The sequence below is a fragment of the Notolabrus celidotus genome, chromosome 19 (assembly GCF_009762535.1).
Source record: "Notolabrus celidotus isolate fNotCel1 chromosome 19, fNotCel1.pri, whole genome shotgun sequence".
NCBI classification, from domain to species: Eukaryota; Metazoa; Chordata; class Actinopteri; order Labriformes; family Labridae; genus Notolabrus; species Notolabrus celidotus.
Window position 1 is genome coordinate 12,246,341 of NC_048290.1, and position 18,113 is coordinate 12,264,453.

The 18,113-nt window shown below is 41.1% G+C and overlaps 1 protein-coding gene across 6 annotated transcripts in view; it reads left to right on the forward strand.

Annotated features, from left to right (window-relative positions):
* Window positions 1–18,113, forward strand: part of ptpn13 (protein tyrosine phosphatase non-receptor type 13) — a 58,803-nt gene that overhangs the window by 17,110 nt on the left and 23,580 nt on the right. For all 6 annotated transcript variants that reach the window (XM_034709191.1, XM_034709190.1, XM_034709192.1 and 3 more), the window contains exons 4-8: window positions 417–482; window positions 2,208–2,393; window positions 2,709–2,796; window positions 5,743–6,363; window positions 15,844–15,936. In XM_034709191.1, coding sequence (XP_034565082.1) covers window positions 417–482; window positions 2,208–2,393; window positions 2,709–2,796; window positions 5,743–6,363; window positions 15,844–15,936 — 1,054 coding nt within the window. The remainder of the gene's footprint in view (window positions 1–416; window positions 483–2,207; window positions 2,394–2,708; window positions 2,797–5,742; window positions 6,364–15,843; window positions 15,937–18,113) is intronic.

Below are 18,113 nucleotides of genomic sequence, written 5' to 3' on the forward strand. Positions count from 1 at the left end.
GACCTTGAAGGCTATGTTGCATTCTTTGGCAATCCCTGAATTAGTCTTTCCTCTACCAAGCCCAACATTCAGGGGAAGTGATTTCTCTCCCAAACAGTGAGCGCAGAGTAATAAGGAGAGGGAAATGGAAAAAGGGTTTTTGGATTTAGGCGTAAAGCCCCTGCCCTTTTCCTTTCCAAATAAGAATCAGTTCAACTTTTATTACACTTTAGCAGTTGTTGAGCTTGAGTCTGTCTGTCGTCCTTCACACAGGGTAGTTTATTTTAGATTCCACTTTATCTGAATGAAAGGAAATCTAAACATTCGACTTTAGTCATGTCCTGGGGGTTTTGTGCATAATTCTGTTCTGAAAAAGCAAGATTAGATAAGGTGTTACACAGTGTATGAACTCAAAGCACTGTTTTCTTTTTCCACAGATGCACATGTTCTCTCTGGGGATGACCTTGTTCTGGGGAGCAGACTATGAGATCCCCCAAAGTCAGGTAAACCTTCACTAAGGATACTTGATTCCACGACTAGAGCCTTTATTAAACTTAGTATTAGAGGCTCAAGATGATGACTTAAAATGTGTTTATCATCTTAAGTCATCTGTCTTAATGCTCACATCAGGTATCTCATAGAGTGCAGAAACAAATAGGCAGGAATAAGGGATTCAGATTTCAACCCCTATTTGTTTGAGTAATTAATTAAAAGTAACATTTTTTTTAACTCCTGAAGATTCTTATGGGACTTGACTTGTTTAACCTTCAAACTTGGAATGCATATACAAAATTGACACAGTTAATATCATAGTTTTTTAGAATCAGCCACACCCAAAGTGTATTTTAGTAAGGGATTACCAGTATCTGTAATTTGATGATTACAGCCCCAGAGAGTTGTTTTAAACATTGCAACTCGTGTAGGTTCTGGTATTCCAGCAGCCGAAAATGCTTCATACCTTCATTCAAGGCATACATGATCAATCTCATTTGGAACTCCTTCATTTGAATGACATCTCTGTCATCCTACTATCATGTCTGAAGAGGAAAAGATTCAAGATATGCACTCTGGAATGTGTTTGTATCTGCAAAATCCTCAGGAGACAGTCTGGTCCTCCATGCATTCATATCTCTGCACTTCAATGCTCCTCTCAGTACGTTTAAAGCAGCCTGTTGGCCTTCTGTTCTCTACTGGTCATGAGTCTGATTTTGTTCAAATGGAAAGACCTTATTCCAATAATATATAGCCACTGGATCAGGGACGTCATGTGTCATCTTAAACTGGAAGATGAGATATACGTCAGAGGTTCAGCCTTGAAATTTCATATGATTCCGTAACCATTTTTTCCTTTTGTCAGGGATAAGGACTCTGACAGCATGACAGTGCAAACCAATTCCTGTAAAATTTGGATGTATGTTTTATTTGCTTTCCATTTCTGAATATACGGCTATAGATTATGGATAATACTTCATATTCATCACCCACTGGGGGAAATTCCTTTTTTTTTTTCAGGCAGCTTACAGCACAGGACAGGAGAATGTAACAATGTACTTGCATAGTTAAAAATTTAGTAATAATAATAATAATAACAATTATGGAAAAAGAAAAAAAAAGAGAAATTAAAATAAGATAAAATTAAAATAAAATAAGATAAAAAAATATAAAACAAAATAAAAATAAAATAAGATAAAAACAAAATAAAATAGAAAAAGACAAAATATAATTAAATATGATAAAATTAAATTAAATTAAATGAAATCAATAAGATTAAACAAAATAAAATACAGCAATATTACAGAAATATACACTATGTACATTTCTACACTTCTATTTTATGAATCGATCGTAAGGTAAGGTATTGCATAATAAAATTGCACCAGGCTTTTATGAGCACACACAGTATAAGAAACACACTCAAGTGATTCAAATATGGGATGTTTAAATTCAGTTTGTGGGTTTGAATCTTAAATAATGACCCAGGAAGACAGGAACATAGTGCAAGGTCACAAAGTAGCTGCCATGTAGCGAAATGAAAGATGATGATGGATTATTGATGATTAACGGGACATATATGTGCCGGTCTGGTATATAATGTTAAAGAGAAACAATAAAAAGACCTTGATAGCAGAAAAGCATGTCCCATGCTTAGGTTTGTAGGTGAAAAACCTCTTCTCTGTGCTGTTTGTAAGATAGCTGCCTAACTGTCTCATGTCTGTTTTGTTCTGTAGCCGATGAAGCTGGGGGAGCACCTGAACAGCCTGCTTCTCAACATGTGTGATGATGTTACATTGAGTCGAATGTCGCTGCGCACGGTGCTGGACATCTGCAGCAAACACGTTCGAAACTCCACTGGTGACCCTCCCTTCTCCTATATCAGGAAACTGGTTCGGTTGGTGCTGGGCAGCCTTTCCCAGGTAAGCTGTTTCTCTTTAATCTGGGTCAATATCATATTCTGAATACTTCTCATGTTTGTGGTTTCTTCAAAAGCGTGTATTTCATAAATAATTATGCGTTAAAAGACTGTTCCCTGCTCTTAGAAAGCACAGTGGGCTTGTTGAATTACACAACAGATAATGAGGCTCCTGTTGATAGAAAGTAATTTCCGATTGGATGACTCTCAGGAGGTATAGCCCTCTAACTTCTGTTTTTTTCCCCTCCTTGCTGTGTTTTGCTTTTCTTTTTTAACCTCCGGCTCTTTGTTTTTCTTCCCTTCCCTCTTCTTCTCTCAGCTGGACGGTCTGCTGACTGATAGAGAGTCTCTTCCGGAGCGGAGTAAGGAGATTCGGGAGCGTCTGAGGGGTAAAGGTTTGCCCTCGGGTAAGATGAGCTGTGCTTATATATACACATATATTTAACAGGGAGTGACCAGAGCTGTGTTTTATCGCTGGGTCATGAGAGTGTTTCTTATTCCAGAGTGATAAACTGTGGTTATGAGAAACTGACTGCTCAAAAGTTAGGCCGTGTTTATAATTATGTAACTTTTCGTAAAAGAAGGTCAGCTCTAAATGTCTTCCCTGGTTTTGAAGCTCTCCATCACTCACATCCTCACTTTTTAAGTATGCGGGTAAGAATCGAAAGTACACGAGGAACAACACACAGCAAACCTCGAATCGAATTTAATTCAGGAAAATATGACCAAATCTTCCCAGTGGTTTCTCAGAGAGCGCTCCGGCATTTTTCCAGCTCATGGAAAGGAAAGCGGAGTACAAACATGTCTTCGTTGTACCGATTATGTAAGCACGGCATGGCATTGATTAAAGATGCATATTTTGGAATCACCAGTGAGGCTGCCCGTCTGCTATTTGTATTAGTGCTTTGTTTCCCTGGGTTGAGCACCAGCCAGCCCTAGGGAAAGTACATGCAAAGAGTGTTAGTGATGCGCCTGTCTTCTCAAGGAGCAGCTTTCCTCTCTGCCGCCTGTATTCCAGGGAAGGAATTGTAAGTTGTAAATCTGTGACTTCGACAAAGTCCCAAGTTGTAATTTCTTAATTAAAGGAGACTCACTCATTGTCTCTTTTTTATGCTGCTGTCCATTCGCAGTTTTGCCAGACAAGTTTTCACTAAAAAACAATAGACTTCTTTGAAAAATAGAAGACATCCTGTGGAGAAAAATCTTCTTTTTTTTTTTTAGCTTTTGGCTCAATCTAGTCCTTGTGTGATTCCCTGACTTCCCAGAAGACAGCCTCTCTCTCCGTCTTTGATGTATTTCCCTGTAAAGATCAAGCATATGCTTTGTAGATTAAACCACCACATGCAGGGTTTTGTTTTTTTTTACAGGACTTTATGTCTCCCTCTGCTCCCTCATTTCTGCATCTCTTCCCCTTGAGTTGCTTTCGCACACGCACACAGAGCTGTCACTAACACGGCCTATATACGGCTTGTCTGGGAAGTCAAACATGCACAGCTGAAGAAAGAAACATCCATTGTTCCATTTATAGAAAGACACAGGGAAAGATGGGCTCCATGCCTGAAATAGTTGATTATTGCCGCACAGTAACTGCTATTGTTGGTTTTTAATGATCAGGGGGAAATTGGCAACAGAGTAAAATCGACTCTCAGCAGAATTGTCGATACGTCATAAGGTCAGCTGCAGCATGCCATGTTTCTTAATTCTCTTTTCCTTGGGCTATAATAGGTTTACTTTACAAATCAATTTGTGTTATGTGCCTTTTAATGGCTGCTACATTTCCTTCCTGGGGATGTTTAACAGAAACTTTCTATTGCAGCTACTAATTCCCATTCAGGGCCATTTTATCCAGCCAATAACAACAGAGGAAACAAAAAAAACCTCAGGCTTGATAAAAATATCCGAAACTAGAACACAAGGTGGAATTAAGAAGGAAATGAGCTAAGTGTAGCTTTGATCTTGCACTAGATTACTAGATGTTATGTAAGCAGCAACAGGGTTGTCAATCATGATATCTTGTGCTCTACATCTCCTATTATAACAGAGCAGGGAATCTGAGGACATCCTCTGTGCCTCCCCAATTATTCATTTTTTGTAGCTGCTTGTCTGCAACACATCTTTGAGGAGAGGGGCCCCTGCAGGTGCTCAGTGTGTGAGGCCAAGCTAGGGTATCAGTGCAGAGGAGGGGAAGTCTGTAGATGACAGCGCTGTATTGTGTTATTTTGACAATATTAGAAATGGATGACAGTTTGGATTGACATGGAAATCCTTGTTGGTCTCTCCGTTGGTCCTTGTAGCCAACGCACATGTCCTCCATAATGTAGCAACAGCTGTTTTCGAAACAGCCTGCTACATACTACCTAGAAATGTAGTATGCAGTATGTACTGCTTACTCCATATTATGTTTGAAGAAAGTATGTAGTATGACCTGTTTGATCTGTTTTGCAGGATGCTGGGTCAGGCATCACTGGATTTCCGGTTTCGGAAAGCAGAAGTAAACAATGGCAAAGCTGAAAGCGTAACTGCTTCTTTAGCATCCACTTATGATTAGAAAAATTAAGAAGTGGTTTATATGGAATTTGATGATTTTCACAGCACCTAAAAACTGAGTGCCCCTCTTCAAAAAAAAAAAAGAAGCGTAATATTAGCGCTGTGCATTGTGGGAAACAGTACGCGAGGGAGACTCGTCGGATGCATACTGAGAAATTTTCCCGAATCAGTAGACATCAGAGTAGTTTTGGCATACTGCAGATTTTGCTCTTGTTCACATACTGCATACTACATACTGAATTTTGGCCAAATCAGTACGTACTGCAAGTATAGAAAGCAGTTTCGAAAACAGCCTTTGTGTCGAATCAACGAGGACCGCAAGCAGCCCTGTGATTGGTCAGAGCACTTCTGGGATCCCTGCACATTGCCTGTGTATTTCATCGTCTCCGACCTGTCCTCTCTATTCTTCCCTGTAATCAGTGCTGTATGATAAACAGCAACATATATCAGCTCTACATTAACATAATACGTTCTGAATCGCTGTAAAAAAGTAAACAGAAGAAGTAACGGGGACCAGAAACAGGCGACCTGACTATCACAGAGACCACACTGCCCTCAAGGGTTTCGGGGTAGTATTGCTGTGCGTCACAGACACATCAACGCACAAGTATGTAGTGCTCATGTCCGCATTGACCATTGCTGCGTAGGGTTGACGCAGAAGTATGAACCAGCCTTAGTGAAGCTATATAATGTGTAATTCTTACAGTTTTCTTTCACACTGTCTGTATTAGAATAAAAAAAAATCACAGGTATCCATTCACTATCAGATTAATCGTGGTAACACTCTGGTTCTGTTTTGCTCTCAGGCAGGAGTGCCGCCCCCAGAGTTCTTGAGCGCTACCGTGCCCGAACTCAGGAGCAGACATCTCTTAACCGGGGCCTCAGCCGCTCCATGGGCTCCCTACCCATCCAGGAACTGTTAAAAGGGGATGACGGGGCCGCCCTACAGTATTCCCTACCCAACTCTGACTCTCCCACAGACCTTTACTCCAGACCCCCTTCACTACAGCACCAGCTATCTTACCCCTACCTCCACCCCCTCCACCCCCAGCAGAAGGGCCGGCCTGTGGAACTGGATCGGAGGTCTCTACCCTTCCACGGCGGGGACCTGGTCCCCAGTCAGGCCAGGAAGAACTGGGCCTCCTCTGTGGACTTGGCTTACATTGACCCAGAAGCTCTTCGGTTCGGGGCTTTGGAGGATGCGCGGAGGGGCAGCAGCGCTATAAGCACCCACTCCATGGGCAGGCGCAAATCGCCCTTGTCGTCTGCCCGGGAGAGGGACGGTCGCTACTCTGAGTTTGCTGGACTGAAGAGCAGGAAGCCTCATCACCACTCAGCGCTGTCTGTAGGCTCAGGCCTCCCTGGAGCTTACGACAGGATTAAAGAGAAACAGAGGAAACTTCAGATGCTCAGACAGGCAGTAGATGGTGAGTAACAGCAGTTGCTTCAAGATAATTCCTCTCTTATAGTATTGAGGGTTTGATTTTAGATTTATGGTGGAAACATTTCCTTTAGAGTGAACAGAAAAACGTACTAGGTTGCCACTAGTATGTAAATAAAGCTTTTATTAAGTCTTTCTTGCACTAAACGGAAGTTTTTACAACTGAAGACCCTCTTCCACAGCTTTCTAAGCTCTGAATTCAATACATTAGAACTGTGCTTGTTCAACCCAACATGTAGCTTTTCTTTAGTTATAATCAGAAATTATCTCCCACCCCACACGGTGAAAAGTTAGAGTTTAAACTTCTCCTTTAAGCCCTCTATTTCCATTCTCTCAAACACTTTAAAGGCTTTTGTGTTATACTGTACCTTTATTTAAATTATATCATGTCTCCTGGCCTTTTCTACAATAGCTGTCATTTCTTATGTTATACAGCTATCATGGAAATAAGTGGGTCTTTTGTAGCATTCATTTTGACACTACCTGGATTTGTGTAACATAGTGGTGATGTGGTGATGTGGTTTTCAGTGATCAATGCTTGTGGACTGAATATTTTTCACAGCCCATGAGAGACAACTTTTTAGGATAATTCTCATTATAACCAAGCGGCAACCTCCGGCCGCAAGAATTGAAGCACATGCAATAGTATCAAAAACTGCAGTTCATCGAGGATCCGCTTGAGGCTGACTCAAGTACCAGAAACCACATACACACCAATTAAAAAAAGATGATTTTTACAGCAGAAATAAACACGTTTACAGCCTGGTACAAAAACGAGTGTAGTCTGGATAGCTCATTTCTCCATCGGCACACACTGTACGGGATGTGAATTTTTTCATAACGCGGCAGTTTCAAAGATATTAAGATTACAAGTTTTCCATTATGAGAGGAACAGCTGACTTGATTGACAGGCGGGAACACTGTAGCTGTTCCCGCCTCTTTACCTCACATTAGCTCGACATGAGTTAGGTTGTGTTCAGCATTTCCAGTATGGCTCCCGACGACGATTGGCTTCAAAAACACGGATACTACATTTATCATGCAGTCTATGATTATAACCCCTAAAATGATTCACCTGTCTTTTTGTTCTATTGCCACACACACAAAAACACTTGGTATCCCACAGGAGACTGTCAACCGGGAATGTTAGTCACCTCCAACTCTTGGCATTCCGGATATTTTCGCAGCCATGGCTTCAGCTCCTTTTTTTCCATTTTCTTTTCCCTTACTATTACAGATTACTCACAACAGCTACTGGGTCACAAGTGAAGCAAGATAATGGGATTTTGGCGACAAGTCTTAGCTTGGCCATTTGTCATTATTGTGTAATGTGTGGTGCTTGTGTGCGTTGTCAGAACATGTCGTGAATAAGCTTTTGAAGGTTTAAGAGATAATCGAGAAAAAGAGTGAAGTGCCTACAAATTTAAACCGGAAAAGCTGGAGAAGCAACCAGCTTAGTTTGCTACAGATACAATGAGACCAGGCCTGTGTCTTTAGGATACATAAAGAATTGACCAGACAGTAAAAGGGGTGCACAGCAGTGTTTGTGACGAGGCTGCAGGGAGCCACAGAAAACTAGCATGAATTTGAATGTAGCATTTCCTTGGGACTCCCCCCCTCCCATTGGAGCTCCTCCAAAACGACGCCCCCGCTCACATGCACGAGTGCTGCTGATTCACGACCATATGATCATGACTGATTCAAAACCGATCCTCAGCACATCGTTTGTGTTTTGCACTACGTCAACTCATGTCTCACTCAGCTGTAAGAAAACACCAAAACATTATCATAGTGAAAGTTAAAAGACATTCAGAGTGGAATGTAAACACAGATGAAACGAGCAACAGCAGCACTGAAGAGAACTCAAAACCTACCAGCTCTGCACTTAAGACCTGCTTCTTGTTAGCTCTGTCAGAAATGATGGACTCAAGAAGCTTATCAGAAAACTAAATCCAGACACAAGCTAACCAACTGTCTGATTTCTTCAACTCTCACTCAGGACCGAAAACCTCCCTTTAAACGTAAATGAAATAATGATTTGATATTTATCGTGATAATTATTGATATTGACTGATATGAAATATTGTATCGAGATAACATCATTTTCAATATCGCCCAGCTCTACCTTTAGCTGCCCTGATATGATATGAGTAGTAAAAAATGTGACAGCGCTGCAATGACGTGAGCAGACAGGCTACTTACAGGTTATGTGCCTGTCTGTAACGACCATGTGGGATGGGAACTGGGTGCTTGCTGGCTTGAATGAAGTATCGTTGGCGGTGGCTGTGCGGCAGTTTTTAGACAGAACGTATGAGTCACTGGTGCAGAGGTTTCCAAATGGCTGATTCTAATTACAGGCTAGCTTAATTCTAGCCTGCTGCTAGCTGTCATACATGCTACACAGCCAAATCCCTTACTCTTTTTTTTTTTCACTTCTCTACCATGACTGTAAACACACAGATAGAAGCACACATTCATGCAGGATGCATAAACAATCTCTACATAATCACATACTAAGACCAAGCACACACGACACAATTGTTTGACACCTTAGCAGTCATTCCCAAGAGCTTTAAGTTTCCTTTAAGAGCTTTATGCATTCTTGGTAAAGTCTCAAAAGGTTGATATGTTCTGTGCTTAGAGTCACAAGTGCCTGGATTTGCTGGCAATGTGGAGACAGTGGAGGAGCATGATTGGTTTTATATGCAAAACCTCTTCTTCCTTTTCCTCCTCCTGCTGGTTTCCCCGATTCTTCAGCTCCCCTCCGACCTCCAGTCTCCAGCCTCCAGCCTCCCTGCTATTTTTAAGGCTGACCAAGCCACCAACCAAATGCATTCTTCTCCTCTCCACTGTGGCTTTCTGTCCCAAGCAAGTCCTGCCTTCCTGTGCCTCTCTCTCCTTTGGCCTTACGCTGATTGTAATCGAAGGCACTTGGCATATTTTATTTCTTTTAAATCATGGTGTGAAAGGAGAAGTAGGAAATTAAAAAGAAAGATAGCGTCTGTTAATACCTGCTTAAGGAGAGGATTATCTTTATGTCTAAAGCTTCTGATTACTACTAAATTAAGACTGACACTAAGGAATCTCTACTCCCATCAGAAGTGACTGAGGTTGGCTATGAAGGCTGAGCCAAAGTATTTCTGTATCCCATCCCAGAGCTATTTGGCGACTGTATGAATGGGGCCTAATTGGGCACAGACCATTTGCAGGGCCTCGTGGATGTGTTACTTGGCAGAGACCTCCTTTCCTTTCTTTTCCTCTTACTTTTTTTCTGTTCTTTCCTGCAGGAAAGTGATGGCGCAGCAGTGGTCAGTGCTCTCAGGTTTCACCCAGTTACACACTGCTTTTTTTCCCATCTTCTCTGTGTGTGTGCATTTTGCAAATCATGTTCAACTGAATGACATGAGCGTAACTAAACATTGTTGTGAGTGTGCATGCCTGTGTGTGCATGGGCATGTTTATACCTGGTCCCCTATGTCTCACACAATACCCCCCTCCTCCTCCTTTCACCCTCCTACCTTTTTGTTGCCAAGGTGCTTCAATCAGTAGAAAGTTTTCCTCGCAGACCTATCGGCTGTAATTGGAGTCATGCATAGCGGATAAGGGAATTCCAAACATTATTGGACTTTTCCGGCTCTTGGCAGCGGGTCATGTGGCTTTGGACCGGGGCAGGACAACAATACGGAACACTGCAGCCTCAGGGAAGGGAAAGTTGGTGACTTAAGAACTATCCCCAATTTCTTCTAATTAGATCACATTTTGGTTTGTTGACTCCCAAAGCCGTGGAGGAAAAGATTATCGTAAAGCTTTTGACCGAACGTCTGTTATGATCCTTTTTAATCAACTGCTTGACTCAGTTCCAGGAATCACTGTAGAAGTTCACAAGTACTGCAGAAAAGAACAAATCCATTAGCGGACTCTTTTTCTACGACTGCAATTCCTCAAATCTATGCTAAATGTTGTTTTACTGAGTCATGCTGACTTGGGAAAGGGAGGGAACTTGACATTTTCTGCAACTATTACCCATTTCAGCCGGTGCTTTCTTCTTCCTCCTTGGGACCACCAGATCTGAAATAACCTCAGAGATGGCTGTCTCTTCTTAGCTTAAAAGGTTGTAGCCTATAGAAGCCTTCTGTGTGCTCACAGAAACCTCAGTGGAGGTGTTAAAAGTGCCAGCTCTGAGTGGGAAACAAGGGAAAAGCAGAAAGAGGGAGATGTGGGAGAGAAAATGAGATGACGGGTAAAGGGAGGACAGACGCAAGGAGATAAATGCAGGCTGCATTTGTGTTTCTCTGAAAATGATACTCGCACACTGTTTTTTCAACAATGTGTCAGACTCCTTATACTGAGAAAAAGACCTGATGGAGCAGGATGGAGGTATGGCCCTGAACTGCGATTGAACCCATTGTTAGTTTCCATTTCAATCCTCACATAATTATGTAATTACAACATAAACACACTGACAATGACTGAAATCCTCCTCTTCTTCTCTTGCATTCATGTCTTCTTGTGGATCCGTGCATACGTGTGTGCTGCTTACAATAGCACAATTGTATTGGAACAGGAAGGGATTAAGAGAATCAGCCGATTCATTCTAGGGATCTTTTGTCTTCATCTGTTTGGTAACATCTTACATTTCCTGGCTAATGTACAATATCAGCCGGAGGGGGAGGAGCTCAGAGAAATAACTATATATTGCATGTTTATCTGGTAGGCCCTCAGGCAAACCTCCTTCTCCCTCGCCCATTACTGAACATTCAAATTATAGTAAAGATATCACTGTTCATCTTCCTAATCAGCTGTGACTGTCTTCACTTCTTTCTGTTATAAGATGCAGAGTGTTATCTGTATGAAATCTTATAGGGTTGAGGTGATATCTAAATTGGCATATGAAAATGTATTGGTGGCAGTTATTAAACCCAGGAGGTAGTACTACAGACTGGAATGGAGGACAAATGGTACCAACGTGTCGTGTAGCATTGGAGCCGCCAGGATGTAACATGTGCATGTGTTTATGCGACGCCCTGTGTGTTTACAAGCTGTTCCTCTTGCACTCCTGCAACGCTGTACTGTGACGTGAACTCAACACACTGGGACACCAATAGAGCATGGTTTTGGTTTACAATGTGTCAATACAAAAGCACAGTGATGGCCGAACTTATTTTCAGCACTGTTGAAGAGGTCAATGTGTAAGAGGCTTCAGGGAGGAAGCAGGTTGACCCTTACTAAGTTACTAAGTATGACACTTTCTTTTAAATGCTGTGATTGGCTGATCCAAAGAAAGACAAAATAATGCTCTCTTCATGATGATCGCATAGACGGTGAAACTAATCAGTCTAATCACAGAATCTGATCAGATATTGTGTTGCATTATAATTTCATTGTAATGAATATCTCTGGTGATAAAATTGTAGTAGGGTTACAAAGGGGTTGAACATTTCCGGTAAATTTTTGGTACATTTCCATGGGAAGTTAAGCTGGGGAATTTGGGAAATATTCCAAATTGGAAATTATGGGAATTAATGGGAATTGAATGGAAAAGTATCTTATCCAAGCATAAATATTTGTTTATTTATAAGCAGACATCCATCCAAAATAATGCAATTAAAACAGATTTATTTGTAAGTGGAACTTCATCAAGTGTTAATATTATATTGAACAATCAATTTTTTCATTGTAGACCAAAATATGAATGTTGAGTTAAATATTACTCATCCCCCGACCCAACCTATTAAAAAATTAACAAAAATGCAACAAAAAAAGTCCCATTAAAAATGTTAAATGAAAAGAGCCCCTCTCCCTCCAAAAAAGTCCCATTCAACATGCAAATAAAAAGTGCATGTAGGGGGCGTGGTCTCAATAGCCCTGCAGTAAGCAGTGTGCTATGTGCATGTGATTTGAGGAATAGCATAGATATTCAACTGTACTTCATGAAATCTGGTTGTTTTAGTCAGGATTATGCTAAAATATATTTTGCCCAACTTTGTTTTAGTTCCCTATTAAGAGCCAACCTTCAATTTAGTAAGTTCCTTGTTTATTTCTGTTAATTCCCATGGAAAGTTTCCACCTTTTGAAAGTTCCCAGAATTTTGTAACCCTAAATTGTAGCCATATATTTTAAAGACATGCCCAATTTGCAGTAGCCTCTTCACATGCTAGGTATATTTACTGCCTCATAAGTATGTTTGCCAACCATTTATAGCTTTTTTCTTCATTTCTGCCCAGCATACGATCACCATGTAAGATCAATAAACTAGTGTTCGGTCTGCTCTTGCTCTGCATCTCTATGTGGGCGATCTGTCTCTCAGTTAATCAGTATGACATCTCATGTTATAAACCTTCAAATGCTGTTGTTTTAATCGATTTGTGCAGCTTGTTGCTGCTTATGTCATTGTGCACTCTACGTTTTTCTCAATCATTGATAATAATAATAATAATAATAATCTTTATTTACATAGCACTTTTCAAAACAGGGTTATAAGGTGCTTTACAAATAGGAAAGAAACTAAAAGACAATAAAAGAGAAATGTGCGGAAGACAATGACTAAAGAACAGCAGGGAGGTGACAGCAAAAAGAAATGACAGAAAGGGAGATAAAAAGGTTAAGACCGCAAAGAGATTACAAAAAATGTTGGAAGACTAAAAACAACAAAAGATGAAAGAATAAAATGATTAAAAGATCAGAAATATAAAATATAAAATAATTTTAAAAGGCCCACGTTTTGTGAGAATGGAATCAGAAGTGAACCTGTTGCATTTTTCCGGTGGTGAGCACTTTCATTTCTGGAGATGTTGTGAGAGATGTGAGAGCAGACATGACAACTGCATCTGTCTTTTGTAGACAAAAAGTAACCCCTTCCTTAGTCTACCACTGTGACCACTGTATTGTTGTTGCTCTGCTCCTTCTTTGACTGTAAGTGAGGTCGGCTACATCCGCTTTGGGTGACTTACAGTCAGTCTTGTTAGTCACTGGGAATGAATGATGGGATCAATGATCTGCTCAACCATTGAGTGCTTCTCAAAACACACCACGGTAATTGCAACATCCACATGAGTTGTTTGTAACTTCTACAGAAACTTGAATTCTTCAGTATTGGAAAAGTCTTTTGAAATTTTTTACATCATCATATACTGATGATGATACATCTCTGGACACAGATGCCAACTCTAGCCAGTGATTAGCATTTTATGACCTCAAGCTAAGACTTCCTTTTCCTAGATTGCATTGTTCACAGTCAAAATCAGCAACATGAGAAGCAACCATCAATCCCCTACTCTTATGTCTGTCATTTCCTGGCCCATTACATCTTCTGAAGTAGCGCCCAATTATCTATTTCTGGGGAGTCTCGGTTCAACAACAGATAGTAAGTATAAACAGAGGCATCAATCTGGCTTACTTCAGCTGTCTGAGCCCCAAAAAGACAGATCATCTTGTGATTTACTCGCAATTAACAGATCTGCTGAAGTCGTAACATCATGATGCAGATTTATAGAAACATGCAGTTTTTTTAATAGAGGCTGGATTGGTCTAACGACTGACTTGCTTTTTATCGGTCAAGTTGACATTTTTCATCTATCACCAGGTTGTTAGCTGCAGTTGCATGCAGATATCTCTTCATAGAGATAAATAAATTGTCATCAGATTTCCGCTGATGGGAGCTCAAATCACATTACTGTTGATTGTGTTCCATCCTCTTGTACTCTCTTTATGGACTGGTTTTCCTGGATACACCAAAGCCTGTTGATACTACGTAGCGGATTTTCGAGGTAAAATACTATTCGATTATCACTGGCATCTATTCAGCGATTATTCAAGTTTGATTCGAGTCTTTAAGTGTGTTCTTGTCCAGCCCTCTGACAGTGGTTTTGAAGGTTAAGTAGAGACAACAGCAAATAACACAACACTTGTTGCGCCGCAGTGTAAACAGTAAAAGTAAACACCTGTCCCATTAACAGTCCATTTGTGTGGCAATCGTGTTAACCAGCTCCAGGACGAGGTTCGGCAAGTAGCCATTCACGTTATTTAATGAAGTAAGTGTTCTTCTTCTGTAACTTAATGCAGTTGCAGGCTGGCGGATATACCGGATTACGGCCAGACACCAGTGAAAACGATGACAAATTCTACTTTTAAAATTAGATAATATTCGCATTGGATTTCATTTTATTTAATTTTTTCTCAGCGTTATTTTTTTATTTTATTGCTATTTTTAGTGCTTTTATTTTAACCTCTTTTCTGTCTCAACCTTTTGTTTTATCCTTTTTTTTTAAAGATTGTATTTATAAACATTTGTATATATTTATATCACCATACAAACAAACATATAAAAGATATACATGCACCAAAAAGATGGACAATAAAACATAAAATAATACACTGCCAATAAAAAAGATAAGATGTGCAACTGTGTCGGTAAACAAATATTCAAGCATTCGAAAATCATGTCTCATCCCTAGCTGATACATGATCAATTTGTTCTGCTCAGACTACAAATGGGAACTGGTCTGTAGAGTACAGATTTTATAATCTGTGATTCAAAATCACTAATTCTGTGACCAGATTGAACTGTCTCCCTTCATTTTTATCATGTTGGAGTTTTACAGAAGTTACTCTTGCTTAGACTAACTGTTCATGACTAACCATTCTGACCAGCCATCTAACTTCCACAGTAACGTCCCAGTGTTTTCTCTAACATTGCTTTTTTTGTTTTTCACTTGTGATGCATCCAGATGACAGACACCCTCACAAAGACGACTCTGTTGCTCTGTGAAACTCTTCTCAACTAAACCCTGAGCAATCACTGGGGAATGCATCTCATTCAAACTATGTAGTTGATACTGAAGAGCAAGACTTTCAAGTTCTGGGTATCAAGCAGCCGAACACATGACACATTAGGCTTGGAGTTTAGACTGTTTCATGTATTGTTTATGTTGTTTTCCTGCACTACCTCAGATTCATCTTATTATTGAGTCTGGTTGGAGAAAAGCGAATAATTGTGGTGAGCTGGTCTGTACTAGCTTTAGTTCAAAAGATTACACCCTCAACAAAAGGCTCTCCAGCCTGACAGGAGGCATGCCTGTGTACACTTGAGTTAAAGCTGCTTTTCCCTGAGTTACATATGTGTTTCATTTGGAGTGTTTACCAACAGCATGACTAATACCTGCTTTGTGTTACTCGGTCTACTGGTTTGTGGTTACACTTGGTTTGGGTAGGATATGAAGAGAGTCCTGTAAAGACGACTTAATGCTTGTCATCCTACCTGTGTTGTATTTCATTACAAAGGATTCAGTTGCCCTAACATTCCCTGCAAACAGCAACCCGGCCCGTGCAACCATTTTTAAGTCCTCTCATGTGCATGTTGTTTGTGGTTTTATCCATTTTGTTGCTCACAGAAATGACATCCTCATGCACACACTCATTTCACGTTATTTAGAAAAGGTGGGCTGATGGTCTCTCTGTCTTCTCTCAGACCCTGTCCACACTCACCAGAGGTACCACAGTGACTACAGCTCATCTAGCGAAAGCCCGTCAGTGACCTCCTCTGATCCAGACTACAGACACGGTAAATGATTCATTCTGTTCATGCTTCACTGTGTAATGTGATTGCTGTGTGTGCAGAAGTTCAGCAACAGGTGGCAGGTGCTGCACTCTGATAGATAACTCATCTTTGCCCATGCAGCCAAGGCAAAATTGAAAAAACAGACATCCACCTGATCTGTGTCCGGTCCATCTCCGATCTGCTGGGGTTCCGGCTCTGTGCTCTCTCATCTGTCAACACCAAGCGGCAACCTCCGGTCTCAAAATATAAGGCCCATGCGGAAGTGTTATAAACTGAACTTCATTGAGCATCTGCTTGAGGCTGGCTGCAGAAACACCAGAAACCACACACACACCAATACAAAAAAGACGATCTTTGCAGCATTAATAAACATGTTTATAGCCTGGTTCAAAAAACAGTTTAAGTTTGAGTAGCTCATTTCTCTATCGGCACCATAGACTAAATAAAAATGGACAGCGTTGCTCCGCCTCTTCCCGCTGTGCGGTTCTGAAGCCAAAAAATCCTGCTCCTGGGCGCAGCCATTGTGCAGCCAGAGCCTGTGAAGCCGCTGTAACGAGCTCCGCCCTACAGCGTAGCGTCACAAGACGCTGTGTGTCCTTTTGAAGTTTCCCTCTACGGCGGCTGTGAATCAAAGGAAACCCGGAAGTAAAACCCTGTTTTTAAACTCTAATAACTAACGAAAAATAAACTTTTCAGAAAAAAGAGGACTTGGACAAAAAACAGTCAAATACTAACTACATATCACCACAGCATACGGATGTGAGAAACATTCGTATGACGTGTATTTATTTTTTAAAGTTTGACTGCTCCCCATTCAAATGAATGGGGAGACAGATTTTTTGACCTATACAGCAGCCAGCCACCAGGGGGCAGACACACTGCTGGAAGCCTCACCACCAGGGCCGTGTCCGGCACGCTTGATCGGCACGCACTGTGCGAAGGGGGAATTCTTTTTATAACAAGACAGTTCTGAAGATATTAAGATAACGAGTTTTGTCCATTGAAGGACATAACTAACTTGACTGACGGGCGTGAACACTGTAGCTGTGGGCGAGGAGTCTCAAAGCCCACCTCTTTACCACACACTAGCTAGACCAAAGTTTGGTTGTGTCAGCATTTCCAATATGGCGCCCGACAACGATTGGCTTCAAAACAGGGCTTCAGAAACAGATGGCAAGACATCATTAATTATACAGTCTATGGTCAACACCAAACGGTGGCATTACCAGAACGCAGCACGGAGCAGGACTGCCGGCTGGAGTAATGTGAACAAGGTTTTCCCACAGTAATTACTGCTGAGATTTATGCGTTGTGCTGCAGAATCCGATAACAATAGAAGTCTTGCGTATCTGATCTTGAGGGCTCCGGGGAGCTGATCAGAGACGCAGCTGAAGCGGATCCAGTGGAAGTTAACACATTGACTAGAATAGAAACCTATCAACTCCAGTGACTTGATGGATCAGAGATGGACCAGACACGGATCTGGTGCTTCTGCTCTGAAAAGAATAAGTGCTCAGTCAGTGAAGAAACCCTTCCCTTTACTAACTGATCTCAATACTTATGAGTTGAATAACTGTCCACATGGCTGCTAATGTCCCTCAGCACCCAAGCATAAAGAGATACTGGGATAAATGGGCAGCAAAAGCCACTACATCACCGGAGTTAACAATCTCAGGCTCATACCTTCACTGGTGTTTCATCCAGTTTGGCCCAGGACTTGAGGATGCTCATCAGTAAGCTCCAGCATCCAGTATGATGCATCCACCTTCCCCTTCTCACCCATTTAATGAGAGAGAGTGAAAAGGAGATGAATTCTCTTACTTCTGTTGTGGCCCTCAGCTGATATTAAAAGTAATAAAATGCCTAACACAGGAGACTAAATAAAAGTCTTGGACTACATGGTTTTCTTGTTATCTTGTCTACTCAAGAGCTGATTTACACCTGGAACAATGAGCGCTCAAAATCAGACTTCCTGCTTTTTTACTGCCATATGACACAGGCACAGGAATGGCAAGATCAACTGCCCCAAATTTTTAAGAGCACTACAAGAGTTCTTTAAGCTGTTTCCAGGTAACTGCCACGTCAGTGTCTCTCAGACACTTTCCGGGTGTGGGTAATAAAATTAGGTCATGTGCTTTGCTACAAAAGATTGCTCAAGGTAGCATACCTTCTTAGACAAT